The following is a 20,227-nucleotide window of genomic DNA, read 5'->3' as shown; positions in this document are numbered from 1 at the left end:
CCTGTGCTCCGCAACGGGAGAGGCCACAGCAGTGAGAGGCCCGCGTACCACAAAAAAAAAAAAAAAAAAAAAAAAATTGTATAGAAAATCATGATCCTACAATATATGTACATGCACAATCCTCGACTTCTGAAAAAATAAAAAATAAAGCACAGCAGACTTTTTCGAGCTGAAAGAGTCGCTGGGCATCATTGTGACCCCCGCACACTGGCGGTCAGGGGCCATGACTGTACCTGTTGGCCAAAAGCTGGGACCTGGTTCCTGAGGGCGAGGTCAGGTAGATGGCCAGGTCTCCCCTCCTGGGGTGGGTGATGGTGATGCGCACAACTACGTGCTCCAGGTAGCTGACGTGGTGGTTGGGATTGTCGGAGCAGCCTGATGCTTTGTAGACGGAGCGCACTGCACTGTTGGGCCGAACTGTCCTGCAACAGAGAGAAGGGGGTTTGAGCAGAGCACGAGGCAGAGCTCGACTGCGTGAGCCTGCAGGCCTGGAAGGACCGCATGATGCAATGCAAGCCATGGTCGCTGGAGACTAAGGGACACAGTGTCATTACCCAAATGATTAGGTTGTTTAAGGGAGTAACCCCGGTTAGGGTGGGAAAGGTGCAAGTGAGAGGAAAGGAGGAATGAAGGTTCTTTTATCTTCATGCAGGTAGTGGATATCAATCTTGTTCAGATAGATCGCTGGGCCCTGGTGCTGGAGTGTCTGATTCAGTAAGGCTGAGGTGGGTCACAAGAATGTGCCTTTCCAACAAGTTCCTGGGCGATAGGGATGTTGCTGATCTGAGGAATCCACTTTGTGAACCACCAGTATAGGGTACTGTGGTACAGTGGAGGCTTGGGGATGACTATGACCTTGATTCAAATCCCTGGTCTACCATTTCCTTTCTCTATAAGCCAAGCGCACACTCTTCCACTTGCCTACAGGCTCCTGTCTTCTTCACTAGCTTCCTCCTGTGCCACTGTACCCCTTGAACACTGGGTTCCAGCCACACTAGCATTGGTTCAAGTTCTGGGATAATTCAAGTTGACCTCAGCTACTTTGCGTACACTACTCTGCCTCTAGTGCTTTTTTTGCTGCTGTTCCTATGGCTGACTCTTCTTTCATAGTCAAAGCTTAAATTTCACTCTCTAAGATGGTCACTGAACCATAGGAAAAACATGTTCCCCACCTTTTATTTTCTACCCTTTTTATTTCCAGCATTCACTCATTGTCATTTGTAATGATCTACTTATTATATTATTTTGGTTTGACTCCCCCGCTAGACTGTAAGCTCCACAAGGGCAGGAAGCATTTCTTATTCCTGTTTCTATCCCTAATTATCTAGCCCAGTGCTTGATAGCCAGTAAGTGCTTGATAGCAAGAAAAATTGTTGCTGAATTGGTAAATGAATTTGTGAATGAATAAACAATTATTCTATTTGATCCCATTTCCTCCTTTGTCAAAAGGGAATAATACCCAAGTTGTTATAAAGATTTAAGAAGAAAACACACATTGTTCCTAGCACTTGGCTTGACCTATAGTAAGAGCTCAATAAATACTGGTTAACTTTTTACTTCTTTATTTTTTTTTTCTCTTATTCTTTGCCACAAATGGGTAGAATGGGGAAAAAAAACGTAGTCCACTTATTTCTGCTTCCTAACAATTTCCTCAAGAATTATAATGGCTCTAGTTTTATTAAAAACCAAAGTTCTTACGTATTTTTCCAAGCTAACTCTCTAAAAAGAAAGCTGAAAGCAAATTACTAATAAAATCACGAAAATAAATCCTATTCTTTGGATTCAGCGCCTAGGAGAGACTTCACTATCACTTGATGAATCCAATCAGCACAGCCTCCAAGTTTGTGAGGCTGAAACAGGGGACTAGGCCCTGGAATCTGAGTAAACTGCAATCTCTTTTCCTGTGCATCCTGCATCACTCTTCAGAGAACTACATGGTATGTAGTTAAGTTTCCAGAACATAAGGTTTAGTTTTGGGAGTATACCAACTTATGGGGAATACTCCTACCATAAAATATGGGGAATACTTCTACCATCAAATAGAAATATTGACAGAGTAGAAACTTGAAGAATGCCCATCTGTAAGGGTCCCCCCACCCCCTTGTAAGATACGTTTTTCTTTTAAGGATCCTTGGGTTATCCTAGTGTGTATTTAATGGCTTAGGGTCTTAGACATTCTATTAGAATTTTATAATTACATTAGAAAAAGACTACACAAATTTCTAGTTTCCATGTGTAACACAGGGCTGTCTCAAGATATCTGCACTGGGCTAATCTCTTTTAGGGCACTGTCATGCTGTCTGCTTGCAGCAAACATTACTTGATTTGTCGGTCTGTGCTCTCCACACACACGTGCTGCTGGGGAACAGTGGTCCACTTTTCCGCCTCCATCACCATGGCTTCCGCATCCATCAGTCCAAATCCATAGAGATGGCTCACTACAGAAGGCAAGAAGTTGGTCAGCTTTACCGTAGTTAGCAGCAACCTATGCCTTATATGTTGAGTTATACTTTCACACAGTAGCAAACCCAGACACAACCCTAACGGGAGCCAAGCTTTCTTTCTAGCAATGATTAAAAAAACAAATAAAAGAAGTAAACAATCAAAGAAGTAAACAATCATAAGAAAATAAGATGAATGCATATTATTCATTGAGTATGTTCTATAACTAGTAACATGACTACCATTTATGAATTGTTACTACATGGCAGGCACTAGTCCATATTTTTACGTTTAATCCTCCCAACAACCTTAAGATGTTAGTGCTATTATTATTATCATTCATGGATGAGAAAACTGAGGAAAGAGAGAAACTTGGCTAAGATTGACCAGCAATTCAGTGGTTGAGCCAAATTCTAACCCACATAGATTTGCTCCCAGGCCTCACTGTTAACCACTTGTATTCAAGTGATAACATCACCAATTTTGTAAGATAAAATAATCAGTAGGTTTAAAGAGAAGTGTATACAACTTCAAAAATACAAATTTTCTGACCTATCTAGTAGTTTGGTTGAAAATCCTGGAAGACATAAATTATTATCTTTCCTCTGGCATATGAAAAATTTATTAAACTTCATGCATGAAATATTTGGAGGCCTCTAGACTTTTATGCCAGCTTCTTATCCTCGAATGTTATAAACTTTTAGTTCTCAATGAGAAATACCTATTGATCTAAAGCTAAATTTGACATAACTGTCTCAGAAGTTTCAGTTACATATAGGAATATTTTAATGATGATACAGTGAGATCTACATTTGCAGCTCTTTCTAAAAATACTTTAAAATCCCAGTTGAATGCTTAAAATCTCCACCTTGCATTAAACTCTCTCATATCTTTATATTTAACACAAAGTCATCGACCAGATTTATTGCCTAAAACATTTCCTTATGACATGAATTACTTTATGCAAAAATGTCTAGAGATGCCCATGCTTATGGATTATTTAAATACTTCAGCTTGAAATTCAAGATATTCTATGATACAGTCCCATTCTACTATCAAAACAACCTCCTCACCAAACCTTTTGCGTTAGCAAGGTCAGTCACTCCTCTGCAGTCCCAGTCATATCTTGCTCTTTCTGCCTCACTGCCTCTGCTCATGCTGAGCCCTCGGCCTGCAGTTCCCTCACTCATCCTCTCTGCAGAGTCACACTCTACTCTTCCAAGTTCCTGAAAGCCTAGCTAGTCTGTCTTCTCCTTCTTGAAGTAGTCTCTGACCAATAAAAGTCAATAGACATTTACTGAATTTCAACCATCTGTGATGAGTGAATTTTCTCCTTTCTAGACCTATAACTTTAATTAATTTGTCAATCCATCTGCCCTTCTGCCCATCTAGCCAGTGATCCATTCATCCATCCGTCCATGCATCCATCTATTTATCGTGCATCCATCCACCTATCCAACATTGCTTGAGTGCCTTCTATGTGCCAGGCACTGTATTATGCACTGCAATTTTTACCTGTGTCATCTATTGAATTGCTAACTAACTTTCTGTCAGCATGTCTTTTTTACCCCAAATGTATTATAAACTGCTTGATGGTGGGACCTAGGACTTACATTTCTTTATATGTTTCATGGAAGTTAGCAGAACTTTATACACATGGGAGGAAATTATAGCATATAAAAAGGAAAATTGTGCTAGGATTCAGAAATACTGCTCCATTTCTGCTATTTGCTAATCATATAACTTCTGGCAAACAAGATAAAATGTCTAACCCACAATTTCCTTGTTTGGGGATATTATTATCTATCCCATCACCATTACTAAATTGATTATTATTATATATCCTACATGAGAAAATCTGTGTAAAGAACTATACAAATGAAAGGGCTCATTATTATATCAGATACTCAGCCAGACAGGACATACTGAATAAAACAGAATAAAAGTACTTTGCTATGGCAAGGATATATTTAGGATTTTTATACATGTACTTTTGTAACTTTTATTATAAGTGATTTTTTTCTTGATTAAAAAGTAATGTATGTTCATTGTAAAAACTTGTAAATACATCCAGAAAAGAATAAAATAAAACTCATCAATAACCTCATCACAAATCGGTAAATGCTACTAACAATTCTATTTAGTTTTATTTATATAGTATTATGTGAGGTAAGCTTGCCACCTTAATTAAAAAAGATACAGAGTAACCCACATAATAGAGGAGAAATGTCAAATTTGGGCTTAAGGAAACGAAATTGTGGAGATCTTTTGTTAAAGTTCATATAAATCCTATGTTGTCACTTATCACTTAACCATAGGCTATATCATTTCATCATGAATACTCTAAGGTATTTTCTTTCCCTGGAGGAATTGAAATTATTGCCAAAGATACAATACTAGGCTAACTCTGCATGGTGCACAAATATCCCCATACTAGTGTCAAGCGGTTTTAAACCCATACAATTTATCATTTAGTCTCAGTTTAGGGAAATGAGATAAGAGATTTGATTGATATGAGGGGAGTAGGGAAGAGGGGGAGGGTAAGGGCTTTGAATTGTCTACAGAATGGGTGCCTGGGCCCCAGCTCAGCTGTGCACGCTGCTGTTCCCCACCTCCCCACCCCCCACCCCCAATAACTGTCAACTTAACAACCTTCAGGACATAAATTAACACACAGAGTCATCAAATACAACAAACACTTCATGACTGTTAAACAACCACTCAAGTTAAGTAGAAAAGCACCTTGAGTCTTTATGAAGGCCGTAAATTTGTTTTGGTTTCCCATTCAGTTCCTACCCTCCAGAGACAAGGTCTGTTCATGCAACACTCAAAGGAGGTGTTCAGAACAGAGGCTGAGTAGCTGCAGTAAAACTACAGACTGGCAGGTCAACAGAAAAAAAAGTGTATATTAATAAAATATTAATAAATGAGGGAATCAGAATAGATCACTGAAGTCCACTGAATCAGTAACAGAGATTTTCAGTATTTTAGATTATTTTAAGATACTTAAAATTGTGTATCTGCCCACAATCATGATACACAGTCTAAGAAAAAAATGAAATAAATTTATTTCTTCTTTTTTTGGGTGGGGGGGGCAGTGCTGACAATATATCAACTCTGTGTATTCTGATTGGCAGTTATTTGTTTGGTTTTTGGCAAATACTAATGAGAAGATAATTACACAATGAATGTGTCAGGCAGATAAACTCCTTCAAAACATGGTGTCAGCAGGGAAACAAGCCATTAAATGGTATGGGAGCACTAGTAATTTTTCTGAGATATAACTGACATGTAATAATTTTTTATATAATATAAAGTTTCACATTCTAAAATTAGCTATAAATTCAGAAACACTGTTTTGTTTGAGTCAACCATTTGAGTCAAGTCTTGCCCATCACACTGTTACCACTGTTACCATGCCCCATGGAGTATGATTTCATACAGTGGCTGCAGAACACCTGGCTTAGAGATGAGGTTCCATATGTATTTGTGAAGTGAATGAATGTAACTGATTAGAGAAATTTTCTTTAATTCACCAAGGGGCATAAAGTGCTTTTAGGAAAATTGTAAGGTGGAATTAGGAGCTCTCTTCTTTTTGTTACTGACTACTATAAAGTCATCATTCATACTCAAAATGTATTCAAGTATAGAGCCAATACTCCTATTTTAAAAATTTATGATTACCTGTATAGCAAATACACCATGCAAACAACTGGTTGTGATATGGCCATTCCATAACTAAAATAGTTTTACCTATGCACGTTTCTCATGCCAAGATCAGAGCAAATCCTGAGCCTGGAAGTAACTTCATGATGATCAAGTGAGACCTCTCTGTGCAAGCACTGTGCCAAATGCAAAATTCTTTGAATTCAATATTTAGAAAGACATTGAGGGAACAAAGCATGTATACAGATTAACTAAAGATCTCGAAGCAGTTAAGAAATGTATTTCAGAAAGTACATTTATCTCTTGATAGAATGATGCTGAACAAGCTTAATAAAGGGAATCTGAAAATCTTGCTTAGCATTATATTTGTTCCATTAGGCTGCATGACTGTTTATGCAGATAAGTTCCGAAAAGTGGAACTGGCTTTTATGCCAAGTAATCCAAAAGCTTCCCTGCTTGGACTAGTCAGATGGCCGAGAGAAGGCAGGAAAATAGATAATGTTCTCCAGCAGGTATATTTCCATTTTCGGATGAGACCAGAAGTGCCAGAGGAGCTAATCATTAAATATACAAGTAAACAATTGCATAGTTCAAAAGCAGATACAGTTAATTTAGACAACAGTGCTAGCTATGAGACCTAAAAAAGTCAGTTCTAAAGAAAAGTTAGAAAGCTCAGCAGGAAAAGAAAAATTAGAAGTTTCGGGCACAGGAAGCTATAACCAGGGAAATTTGGTGTACTTCTATATCTTAGTGGACTATCCTTGCTGATGCCACCTATTTTAAATCTTTTTTAGAAAAATACCATACTGAATAGATATTTCATAACTCTAAAATGGCTATTAGTAAAGCACTCTCTATATACTAATGTAATTGGTTGGAAAAAGTTGTGTGTGTGATTTTTTTTTTAAGTTTTTGAGCTTCCTGAAGTAAGGCTTTCTGCTACCAGCTGTCAGATGTACAGACAATGCTATGTAGCATCCAGGGTAAAGTAGGGCAAACAACAACAAAAACCATCCAAGTTGCCTATGAGAGATTAAAAATTTTGCCTGTGACTGAAAAAAATACAACTAAGTGACAGCTATCCATTCCTGAGCATTTAATATAAAAGTACAGCCAATTTCTTCCATTGGGGAAATCATTTCTTATGACTAACACAACTAAATGCCTAGGTTTACCCAGAGGTGTCCTGGTTTTAGCACTGAAATCCTGTGTCCCGGGGAAAGCCTTCATTCATGGACAAACCAGGAGAGTGGCTACCCCATGGGGAACCAAGGGAGTAAGATGATGCTCTTATGGAGTGGCACAGAGCTCTCACATCTTTTTTTTTTTGCGGTACGTGGGCCTCTCACTCTTGTGGCCTCTCCCACTGCGGAGCACAGGCTCTGGATGCGCAGGCTCAGTGGCCATGGCTCACGGGCCCAGCCGCTCCGTGGCATGTGGGATCTTCCCGGACCGGGGTACGAACCCGCGTCCTCTGCATCGGCAGGCGGACTCTCAACCACTGCACCACCAGGGAAGCCCGTCTCACATGTTTTAATATCAATAATCCAGTAACTAGAAGATGTATGGGCATCCTGAACTTATATTTGTATTTGTTGAGATGCACGTGATCATCAAAATATAAAACATGGTTGATAAATTAGGTTTAATCATTCAGTTCTTAGAAAGAGTCAATTTCAATACACTTCATCAATATAAGCTAAGAATTTATACCATTAATTATGATATCACTCATGGGGTTTGGAGCACCTACTATGGATTCAACACAATGAGCTTCCAAAAGAAACAGAAACTGCTGTGTGTTCTCAGGCCAGCAGGAGATGAGACAAGAATAACTCTATGATTTCACTAAGAAACAATTAAAAGCGATAACTGTGTAGTCACTGTGTAAGTGTAAAAAGACTTCAAAAGAGTAAGAAATCAGGGCTTCCCTGGTGGCGCAGTGGTTAAGAGTCCGCCTGCCAATGCAGGGGACGCGGGTTCGTGTCCCGGTCCGGGAAGATCCCACATGCCACGGAGTGGCTGGGCCCGTGAGCCATGGCTGCTGAGCCTGCGCGTCCAGAGCCTGTGCTCTGCAACGGGAGAGGCCACAACAGTGAGAGGCCCGCGTACCGCCAAAAAAAAAAAAAAAAAAAAAAAGAGTAAGAAATCAGTAAAAAAAAAGACAATGGATGTAAAGCAACTACTAGAGCCTGCTCTACACAAAGTACTCAATAAATGTTAGCTGAAATTTGGAGTCAGGTAAGATGACCCAAGAAAGGAAGGTGATATTTGGACTGGGCTTTGGTGCCCACGTCAGATTCAGTGAGGTGGAGATGCAGGGAGGACAACCAGGCGCCAGGATGGAACCTCCCAGTTAAATAATCATCAGGTCTGTGTGTGGTTCTTTGACGCCGTGTGGAAACCAGCAGCCCTGGCGTGTGGGGTGAGTGGTCAGCAGGGGATGGGCATTAGCAGTCTACTTGGTAGGAAATAAGGGGAAGAGAGTGGATGGCGAGAGAACTGGATGCCAACCGTGACAGTGGGCTGTCTTCTGCCATCAGTCAGGCTGTTGCTATTCTATTGATACCTAAGGGTAAACCACCAGACTGAGAGGTCGTTATGCAAAATGCAAATTCCTGTCTTGAGGGGGGCTGCTTGATCTGCAGGGTGGGGTTGAGACTCCGACTGAGATCAGAGGGCTCATGCAGCCGTCAGAGTCCTCGCACCTTTGGGTTCTTTGATGCTCAATGTGCTGAACCACCTGTTCTGAAATAACTGCTCCCACCAGGGACCCTGTGCTTCCTGCACCTACTAATCAAGCCAGACCAAATGTGCAGAATAAGCAGAGGGTGTGCAACGCACCCCATTGCACATGCATAATGTAAGTGCTTCAGTACTGCTTCTTTTAAAGTAGAAATAAACAGCTAAATGTGAAAACATAAAATGTAAGATTTATAAACATGAAGAAGCAGAAAGTAATACTCTTCCGTCTTCTATGTCAGCACTTCTACACTTAAACATCTCGATAGATGAAAGCCAGGATGCTTGCAGAATTAGCCTTTTCTTCTCTTTCCTTACTCAGACATCTATCTCTTCATGACATACCCTTTAAATTTCAGTGTGAAAGGCACATAAGCTTCTTAGAGAATCAGAACTCTAGTTGCAGTGCCTTCTTCTGCCTCTTCCTACAAAATGCATTCTCGCTGGGGGCAGGAAAACCCTGCAGCCAGCACCTGCCTTATTGCCTTACTTTGCATGGTTTGTTTCCAGTTTTCCTTTGTTTTTCTTAAAATCACAGGCTCTACTAACAACTCCAGCCAGATCCAAAGATGCCAGCCATCACCAGCACTACCGGGGGCTTGCATGTGGAAAGTTTCCAGACACTGATACTTGGCTGTCTGCGGGGTCTGCACTTCAAAGCGCCCCTCAGGATGTGTTTGGTTAGCAGCTATAGGTAGTCAGACAGGCTCATCATTACAGAGACGAAGTAAAAAGAGTTTAGGAAACCACTGCTGAGTTCTTCTCCTCCATGTACAATGTACTTCATTATACATGATTTATATGCACACAATTTATTATATATGCATATATAAGATACATATTTATTCTAATCCTTTAAAATTTACAGAGCTAAGATAAGGAGATATGCCTGCCTTCTCTTAAGGGCATTTAAGAAAAGATAAACATGTCACATTATTTTCTCCTTTTCCCTGGCCATTCTTTTGTTTGCTTCCAACGCGGTGGTCATAATAGGCAAGTAATTTGCTTAAGGTAATTGACTAGTATTTCTTGAATGGAGGTAGGAAAACTATTTTACCACCTTGGGGAAACTTAGCCATGTATTCCTGGGCATACAAGCATAGATACTGTGCTTGCTTTTAGGAAACTAAGATTGTTTGGACAGAGATGAGAACAAAATAAAAAATGTACTACAAGGGCCTTTGGGTAAAAGCTAATTGAAGATTAGACTGACCATATAGCTCCCCAGCCTAGATTTTCTTGGTATATAACTTGGATAGACAATTACCAGAATGCGATCTTGATGAGCCAGCAGTCAAAAATTCTTATTTGTGAATTATTCATATTATTTTTAGATAACTCTTCATTTAATTTTCATTTACTTTTGCTTTTTTCCTTAAATTCTCATAAAAGAATGGAATAGAAAATCTGGTTGATATTTATTTCAAGTGAGTGTATTTTCATACTCTGCAGTTAACAGAGGTTGCAAAGATATGGTTATTTCATCTAACTACACCAAACATCCATGGCTCACCTGATACAAAGCCATTACCCACTGCTGATATGATGGTTGGCAAACTACAAAGAGTGACACACAGAAGAAATTATTCCTTGCAGGGAATGTCATCTTCTGATTGGGAAGAAAGCTAACACTTACCTTTCTAAGTTTCAGGTATTATATAAGGCTTCTTATGAACATTCCTTTTCATTTACATAAAACTCAAATAAGGGACAATAATAAGGAAATTTCTGTAAAATCTCAGAAAAATAGGCCACTAATGAAGGCTGCATATTCTCTTAGAAGAAATAATAGTTGAGATGGTTCTTATATCCTGGACTAAGATTTGGATTCATGGAGGTATAATTCATGGGGAAAGGAATGAGATATTTGGAATGGTGGCTTCCTCAAGAAACCTGTGTGGGCCTGGAATCCCATGGATGGATTTAATCTGGAGGTAATGGAGTAGCCAACATTCAAGGAAATGACATCATTTAAGTAATATTTTAGAAAGACTGATCTGGCATTGGTGTATGGGATATGAAATGGCAGACGGATTGAGGCAGGGAACTAGTTCCTTCAATGATGCAGGCATGGAAGACCATAAAGAAGGTTATGGAAGGGGTGAAATGAAATACGAGATCAGATAAGAAAAAGAGCAATGAAATTTCACATCTTGCACTACGTAGGATACATACTGAGTCAGAGTAAATGGGGTGATCTAGAGAAGGATACGCCCTGATGATAGAGGTAACTTTGGGGGAGAAGTTGTTTTGTAAAAGACAATTGACAGTTCCGTTTGGCAGTTTTGAGTTTTAAATGACACAGATGAGCCTTGGGCAGAGATTCTAGGTGGGTAATGGATGAAGTCAATGCTGAAGATGGTAGAACTGAAAATCATTAGTCAGGAGGTGGTACTTGTCATTTAAAGGAAGGTGGGGATGTGAAGGTGGAATTAAGAGAATGTAAGAGGGAGGGAGGGAGGAAGGGAGGGAGGCGATGGGGAGAGAGGAGGGGAGAAGGAGAGAGAGCCAGAGAGCTCTAAACAACAGAACTTAAGGAATGGCCCAGGTGAAAGGAAGGGAGAGAAAGGACTCAGGAGAGTGTCAATGAAGAACAGGGCGGGCTTCCCTGGTGGCGCAGTGGTTGGGAGTCCACCTGCCGATGCAGGGGACGCGGGTTCGTGCCCCGGTCCGGGAGGATCCCGCATGCCGCGGAGCGCCTGGGTCCGTGAGCCATGGCCGCTGAGCCTGCGCGTCCAGAGCCTGTGCTCCGTGGCGGGAGAGGCCACAACAGTGAGAGGCCCACGTACCGCCAAAAAAAAAAAAAAAAAAAAAGAATGGGGCTATATCTTTGCATCACAAAAGGCAAGGAAAGACAGATCTGGACTGGGTAGATCAAAAGCATGACATCCTAGAGAAAAACAAGGAGGCTTCTGGTTTGGCAAGCAGAAAATGGTTGAAAATCTCAAAGAGTAATTGCACTTCAAAGGTGGAAGTGGAAACTAGATTGAAGAAAATTACAGAGGGATTAAACAGTAAGGAAACGGAAGCAGCTAAATCAGACTACTTGTTGGGGACTTTTAGTTGTGTTTGGAAGGACAGAACTAAGGCAGGAGGATAATGGAAAAGGTTTTTTCCCTCCAAAATGGGGGATACAAAGTTCGAAAACACAGGGTATGGTCCAATTAACAGAAACGCAAATGCATGAAGCTGGGAGCAAATGGCTAAGAGACAAGAGATGAGATTCTTTAAGAGCACCTTTCACACATGGGATTCCTTATCCAAACCACAAAAAAAAAAAAAAAAAATCATTTGAGAGACAAGTTTTTCATTTCTTCTAAGGATGGTATTTCAATTAGCAACATTCAAATTTCACTGGAAGAGAAGTTAATTCATTGCATACAGTGGATAACTTGGGTCGGTGGTTCCCAAACTTGCATGTGCATCAGCCAGGGGACCTGTTAGGGCACACATTGTGTAGCCCCACTGATTAGTAGTTTTGAGGTAAGGCCCAGAATTTGCATTTCTAACAAGTTCCCAGGTGATGCCAATATTGTGGGTCCAGGGACACCACTTTGAGAACCACTTCCTAAGGGTATACAGGCTAGCATCTTTCCTGGAAGCCCAGTTGGTAAAGCCTGGTTAATTAGGCTAGTATCTCCAACATAGGGCCTGAGTTTCTGTAGGCATGATTCACAAATACCTGTCCCTCATGCCAGAAGCGCAAGAAGTAAGTTGGTTATTCAGAAGATCATGCCAATATCTTTTCATGTGGGCTACCAAAGACATTTTTGCTTCTCTTAAAAAAATATTTTAAGATGATAAAATTCTCCCAATTAATCTATAAATGCACATCCCTCATTTTTCAAGCACAGGTTGGTCTAGGTATTTCCTTCTTTGGATACACATCACTTAAAGAGTTAAATTCTATGCATTGATAGGATAGAATCAGTGTTTGATTGAGATACAAAATCATGCTCAATTACAATGCTGAAAAAAGTAAATGCACTGAGATATGTATTTCCTAATCTTACCGCGTCTACAATTGAAGTGCATTTATCAAGCATGCTTCCCAAAATAAGATGCCTAGAAGAAATTTTGTATGGGAGGTAAAAATATTTTACATACGCATTTTTTTACATATTAGCTAATGAAATCTGTAGAACAATGCTAGCAAGATAGTATTATTCACATTTTACAGCTGAAAAAACTGTCTCATGAATATTAAAAAAACAACAACTCTAAAGTCACTGGGACTTGAGCCCAAGTGTTCAAAATCTTGATGTATCATATATGTACTCAGTGATTACCACTGTCTGTAAGACACACAGTATTTCTTTCAACTACGGTACTCAAATCAATCATAAATCCTTGGAATAACAAGGTAGTAAAGGTGCAGGGGGAACATTTTGGGAATTTGTCTACATATCACAAATGAACACTGGAACATTTTTATCCTCTCTTCCTTTTGCAAATCAGCTGCATTAAAAACTGCTCTCTTCTTCAAAACTCATTAAAATATCATGTGCAGAGAAAGAAATATGTGGAGTTTGGAAGGAAAGTCAACATCTGGCCCATAACCCTTTCCCCTATTCTTGCTGAGAAATGACCTTCTTCAGTCATTTCTATCAGGGGTTTTCCCTGAGTGAGAAGTTATTGTTAATATGGTAAAGATACTTTATTTTATATTCATGCTGAGGCCATTGTTTTATTACAGCTAACCAGTCATGCACAGATGGAAGAACGGCATTGAGTGGCAAAGAGCAGCTTCCCATTTGTTAACATCCAGCAGTGATCACAATACCCTCCTTTTGGGCTCTTTCAAAGATGACTCTGGAAACTTCAGGGTGTACCGTGTCTTCTGGTAGAACACCATAAAATGAAGCCTGTTGAAACTATTACTGGGATGTGTGATAGATATTTAATTGCTTTGAAATGCCTAAGGCTAGCAAGATGTGAACATGTGTAAAGAGCTTGAATTGAGATTCTAAGAAAAAAAAAAGCCTGGATCTATTTATGTCACAGAAGATGTATCCAGATGGATTCTGCAAAGTGATCACCTGGTGTGTATAACTGTACCTTCCTAGACACAGTGGCCTTAGGAAGTTACGCGTAGAACTAGGGTGGGATTAATTTTCAGGATTTCTTTCTGAATCTTTGGGTCTGGTTTTTCTTGTAGACACTGGTATGAATATAAAGATCTCTCTGGATAGAAACAAAGGATGGGCTAAGCCATCTTTATGAAAATTTAAAAAGATGTAATAAGGCTCCTTTTTTCTCTTGTTCATTTGGGTTATCTTATTGATCCTGAACCAGTTTTCACAGCTGGAACAGTGCCCATTTGGCATGGTCTCACTATGGTCACAGCAACTTAGAGCCCCCTGTCCCTGATGGATGACAGGGAATTAGTGCTGCAGTCTCTGTGCTCAGAATGCTGATGCCAGAGTCCAAACTGATAGGCATGTACTGATTTCAATGACAGAATTCCTCCTATGCACCTCAATCACATTTCCCCCTTTCACATTTAAAGCTCTATTCCTCGGTAGAAAAGATGGTCTGTTGGGAGCACCTTCACAAGCCAGCTTGATGATAATCATGGAAACATCACATAAAGTCCTTTTCACCACTGCCTCTTGCCTGTGTTCATGTATCCTGCATATATCAATGTTTATAAGGACTCATCACCCCAAATAAGAATCTTCTCCTACTGGCTCGACATGAAATAATTATACATTTGAACTAATGAAGCTTCAATCATTTTTGGTCACAAAATAAGGCAGAATGTAGAAAGAATATGAAGAGAGAAACAGATTTGTGCTTTACACGCTCACTCAAAATTCTAAGATTTTATGTCAAACTGTGTCTAGAGAGTTGGTGATAAAGATAGTGATGAAAAAGATATTGGAAAACTCTATTTGACTGCAGTAACTTTGCTAATGAAGGTTCTGTGAATGTCAAGGTTGAAGCAATAGAGGAAGGTTAAAATGACCAAAACCGTCTCTGGAGAGATGCCTTTTAAAAGATACCTGTGCCTTTGACAATTGTGGGAGAAATTACAACAGAATTCTACGCAACAGGGCTGTCTATGTGAGAATTATGTGTATTAGAGACAGCTGCCTCTTTCTTTAGGTGGACATCATCCCACTCTGGGGCACTTGGCTTGGTGAATAAATCAAAGGCCAGATTTCAGTCTCCATGCAATTCTCGTTTGATTCCCCTGTGCAGTTAATAACCTGTGCAACGAACCGTGGCAGCCCTAGCATACAATCATAGACATTTCTTGCATTTTCAGGTATCTCCTCTGATTCTTTAGTCATATATGGCCGGAATTTAGTGCGAGTTTTAGGATTCTAAGATGCACAATATTGAACTCTGGAACGAAGCTGGACATGTATCTTTTACCTTGGCTCTAAAGGCACTTCTGAAGGCAAAACATATAAAGAAAAGCAAAAAATTTCCAGACAAAACCATCCCACACAGTATATTAAGAAAACATAGACGCTGCAGCCTCTGGCAGGTTCAAAAAAGTCATGAAGCTTCCTAGGATGATAGATGATTCTAAGTTTGCTTCACAGCCAAGAAAAAGAATATTAACATAAAACTTAAGAAAGGGAAAAAGGCATTTGTAAACTGTAAATGCCTCTGTCACTCTACCTGCAAGAGTCTCACAGCGACTCAAGAAGCTAACCAGAATTATGTCACTCGCTTTCTTTAAGTCTCTGAAAATTGACACGGCAAATACAAAGACCACACCTATACATGAAAATAATTCAAATATTGGAAGTTAAGTGGCTTTCTGAAGGTCATGGTGAACAATAATAAGCAACAAAAAGACTTGGGTCAAAGGAAATTTGTGAAGTCTTCTCAAAGTACAATTTCTGGCTTGACACTTTTCAAGAAGCGATCTCATCACCACACCCTTTGTCCTGGATTTATTAAAGACCCATTTCAAAAAGCATTTCTTTGTCTTCTTTTTTTAAGAAAAAGAATTTAGCAAAGATGATTATATAACACCAGCGCTATAACTCTCCTCATTTAGAAGGCGACCGAGAGATGATAAAAAATTTCACTGAATGTCACAGCCCTTGAGGTCAGGAATATACATTGCATGCTAAGATGATAGAAAATGATCACTGCAAGAGCATTTTCACCCATTTTAGCAAGTCAGTTTCTACTGTGCGTGTCATTTTGTAGCACATATCACAGGACCCATGGACTTATATCATCAGCTTAAAAAAGAAAACTCTAACATCAAAGCAACTGGAATCGACTTGCTTGATAGTCATTACTATTTTCCAACTCACTTTCTCAAATCAATGCAGTAGCCCCAACATGTTTTTCAGATCAAATAAGAACTCTTAACTCTAGGAATCAGGCAGCATTACTCTCAGTTTCTTCTGAATTACTTCCCTCATCACATCATACCCATCCTTTTTGCACACTGGGCCCTCTGTCTTCTCCCTTACCCTGACCATTGCTTTCACGACAGCTGTCTCATCCAGTTTTAATCCCCAATCCTCCAAGAGATGCAAAGAAAAAATAATACATCTGTTTAGACTAACTACTCTAAAAACTATTTCAGACAAGTTTTGGTTCCCAGGAGTAACTCTAAGGTTCTCAAACACCTTCCACTCTCATTATATTTATCTATGCTTCTCATCTATGTTATGTACATGACATTAACAAATCATTCATGATCAGCAGATTATGCTTTTTTCAAAACATTCCAGCCCATCTATTGTTTCTTGAAATCCAAGTAGTCTTCTAGAAAAGCAGAGAAATAACAAATAAGGAAGTTAACCCTTTATCCAGAATCATCAACTAAAATCACTGGCAAATGGAAATAAGAACCCAAATTAGATAAAGTAAACTACAGAGAGGGGGACAGAAGTATTACAAGAAATACGTGAATATAAAGGAGAGTCATATTTGCAAGGGAGAGTGGAGCTCATTTCATTCCTAAGCTACACACAGCATTTTAATGGCCACAAATCTATGCATATATATATATATGTGTGTATATATACATATATGTGCTTCATTTTTATCATACAAAAATTCTAACAGAATATTAACTGTTTATTAACTCAACATTAAATGTTGTATGAGAATGATGCATAACATGTAGATGATCGTGTTCCCTGAGTGTCTGCTATGAAGGAAGAACTGTGCTCAATTCTGTATATGATACTGTTTTCCTCATTCTTCCCTTTGCCACACACTCCAGCTAGGATGGATGGCCTCCTAGCTTTTCCTTGACTGAGTCTTTGTATCTGCTGTATGCCTGGCCTGAAATGCTCTATATCTGGCTAGCATTTGGACCATTCCCTTACTCCTCAAAGCCTCTGTTTAAATTAGGTCTTTCGGACTGTGTAATGTTTAAAAAGTTGTAATTTGTCCACACAGAGACTTATCCATGAATATTCATACCAGCTTTACTCATAACAACCAAACTGGAAACAATAAAATAGTCCAGGGGAAGGGGAACCTTCGTACACTGTTGGTGGGAATGTAAATTGGTGCAGCCACTGTGGAAAACAGTATGGAGGTTCCTCAAAACACTAAAAATAGAACTATCATATGAGTAATTCCACTCTTGAGTACATATCCAAAAAAACCAAACCACTAATTCAAAAAGATACATGCACCCTAATGTTCATAGCAGCAGTATTACAATTGTCAAGATATGGAAGTAACCTAAGTGTCCAGCAATAGATGAATGGATTAAGAATATGTGGTACATATATACAGTAGAATACTACTCAGCCATAAAAAGAATAAAATTTTGTCATTTGCAACAACATGGACGGACCAGGAGGGTATTACGCTAAGTGAAATAAGTCAGAGAAAAGACAAATACTGTATAACTTACATGTGGAACCTAAAAATTAAAACAAACTAGTGGATATAACAAAAAAGCACAGTTTCACAGATATAGAGAACAAAGTAGAAGTTACCAGTGGGAGGAGAGAAAGAGGGAGAGGTAAGATAGGGGTAGGGAATTAAGAGGTACAAACTACTATGTATGAAATAAATAAGCTACAAGGATGTATTGTACAACACAGGGAATGTAGCCAATATTTTATAATAATTATAAATGGAGTATAGCTTTTAAAAATCGTGAATCACTATGTTGTACACCTGTAACTTATATAATATTGTACATCGACTATACCTCAATAAAAAATAAAAATAAAATTATCCATGAAAAAGTGAATGATGATACAAATTGTGGTACATTCCTATATATATAGTGGAATACTACTTAGTAATAAAATGGAATAAACTCCTCATATACTTAGTGACATGGATGAACCTCAAAAAATATATGGAGGGAAAGAAGCCAGTTTCAAATAATTCTATTCACATGAAAGTCTACAAAAGACAACCTAATCTATAGTGACAGAAAATCAACTGGTTGCAAAGGGCGGGGTTGCGGGGTGGGATAAGGGATGAAAAAGAGCACAAAAGAACTTTGTGGGGTGATGGAAATGTTCTGTACCTTGATTGCGGTGATGTTTACACAGACGTATACATTTGTACACTTAAAATGGTGCTTTTTATTATATGTAAACTCAGTCCAATGAAGTTAAGAATGCATGTGAATTCCCAGATGTACTATTTATTTGTTTACAAAGCTGGGATTCAATCCCGAGTTATTTGACTTTGGGGTCCATGCCCCAAACCACTAGGCAAAGTGAGATTTTTGTTTTAAATAAACAAAACCTCAAACAAGAGGTTTTGTTTATTTAAAACAAAAAACAAAAAGGCTTCTGTAAGAAAATGTGTCTGTATGTGTATGTATGTATATATATATATATATATATATTTTAGGTTCTCTGCTAGACTCTGCATGTTTTTTCTTTTTTAAAATTTAATTTAATTTTGTCTTTTTATACAGCAGGTTCTTATTAGTTATCTCTTTTATACATATTAATGTATATATGTCAATCCCAATCTCCTAATTCATCCCCACCCCACTCTTCCCCTGGCTTTTCCCCCTTGGTGTCCATACGTTTGTTCTCTACATCTGTGTCTCTATTTCTGCCTTGCAAACCAGTTCATCTGTACCATTTTCCTAGATTCCACATATATGCATTAATATACGATAACTGTTTTTCTCTTTCTGACTTACTTCATTCTGTATGACAGTATCTAAATCCATCCACTTCTCTACAGATGACCCAATTTCGTGCCTTTTTGTGGTTGAGTAATATTCCATTGTATATATGTACCACAACTTCTTTAACCATTCGTTTGCTGATGGGCATTTAGGTTGCTTCCTAACCTGGCTATTGTAAATAGTGCTGCAATGAATATTGGGGTGCATATGTCTTTGAATTATGGTTTTGTCTGGGTATATGCCCAGTAGTGGGATTGCTGATTCACACAGAAATTCTATTTTAGTTTTTTAAGGAACCTCCATACTGTTCTCCATAGTGGCTGTATCAATTTACATTCCCACCAACAGTGTAGCAGGGTTCCCTTTTCTCCACACCCTCTCCAGCATTTGTTACTTGTAGACTTTTTAATTATGGCCATTCTGAGTGGTGTGAGGTGATACCTCACTGTGGTTTTGATTCGCATTTCTCTAATAATTAGTGATGTTGAGCATCTTTTCATGTGCCTCTTGGCCATCTGTATGTCTTCTTTGGAGAAATGTCTGTTTAGGTCTTCTGCCCATTTTTTGATTGTTTTTTTTTTTTAATATTGAGCTGCATGAGCTGTTTATATATTTTGGAGATTATCCTTTGTCTGTTGATTCACTTGCAAATATTTTCGCCCATTCTGAGGGTTGTCTTTTCAGCTTGTTTGTAGTTTCCTTTGCTGTGCAAAAGCTTTTAAGTATCATTAGGTCCCATTTGTTTATTTTTGTTTTTATTTCCATTACTCTAGCAGGTGGGTCAAAAAAGGTCTTGCTGTGATTTAAGTCACAGAGTGTTCTTACTATGTTTTCCTCTAAGAGTGTTATAGTGTCCATTCTTACATTTAGGTCTTTAATCCATTTTGAGTTTATTTTTGTGTATGGTGTTAGGAAGTGTTCTAATTCCATTCTTTTACATGTAGCTGTCCAGTTTTCCAAGCACCACTTATTGAAGAGACTGTCTTTTCTCCATTGTATATCCTTCCCTCCTTTGTCATAGATGAGTTGACCATAGGTGCATGGGTTTATCTCTGGGCTTTCTATCCTGTTCCATTGATCTATATTTCTGTTTTTGTGCCAGTACCATACTATCTTGATTACTACACTTTGTAGTATAGTCTGAGGTGAGGGAGTCTGATTCCTCCAGCTCTGTTTTTTTCCCTCAAGATTGCTTTGACTATTCAGGGTCTTTTGTGTCTCCACACAAATTTTAAGATTTTTTCTTCTAGATCTGTAAAAAAAATGTCGTTAGTA

At 38.8% G+C, this 20,227-nt stretch overlaps 1 protein-coding gene across 2 annotated transcripts in view; it reads right to left on the bottom strand.

Moving 5' to 3' along the window:
* Positions 1-20,227, bottom strand: part of PCSK5 (proprotein convertase subtilisin/kexin type 5) — a 467,730-nt gene that overhangs the window by 186,131 nt on the left and 261,372 nt on the right. For both annotated transcript variants that reach the window (XM_081236835.1, XM_081236836.1), the window contains exons 11-12: positions 2,321-2,438; positions 234-422 (exon numbers count right to left, since the gene is read on the bottom strand). In XM_081236835.1, the coding sequence (XP_081092961.1) occupies positions 234-422; positions 2,321-2,438 (307 nt within the window). The remainder of the gene's footprint in view (positions 1-233; positions 423-2,320; positions 2,439-20,227) is intronic.

The sequence above is a fragment of the Mesoplodon bidens genome (genome assembly GCF_964165515.1).
Source record: "Mesoplodon bidens genome assembly, chromosome: 6".
Taxonomy (NCBI): Eukaryota; Metazoa; Chordata; class Mammalia; order Artiodactyla; family Ziphiidae; genus Mesoplodon; species Mesoplodon bidens.
Note: the sequence above shows the minus strand (reverse complement) of the source record. Positions and strands in the feature narration are given on the sequence as shown.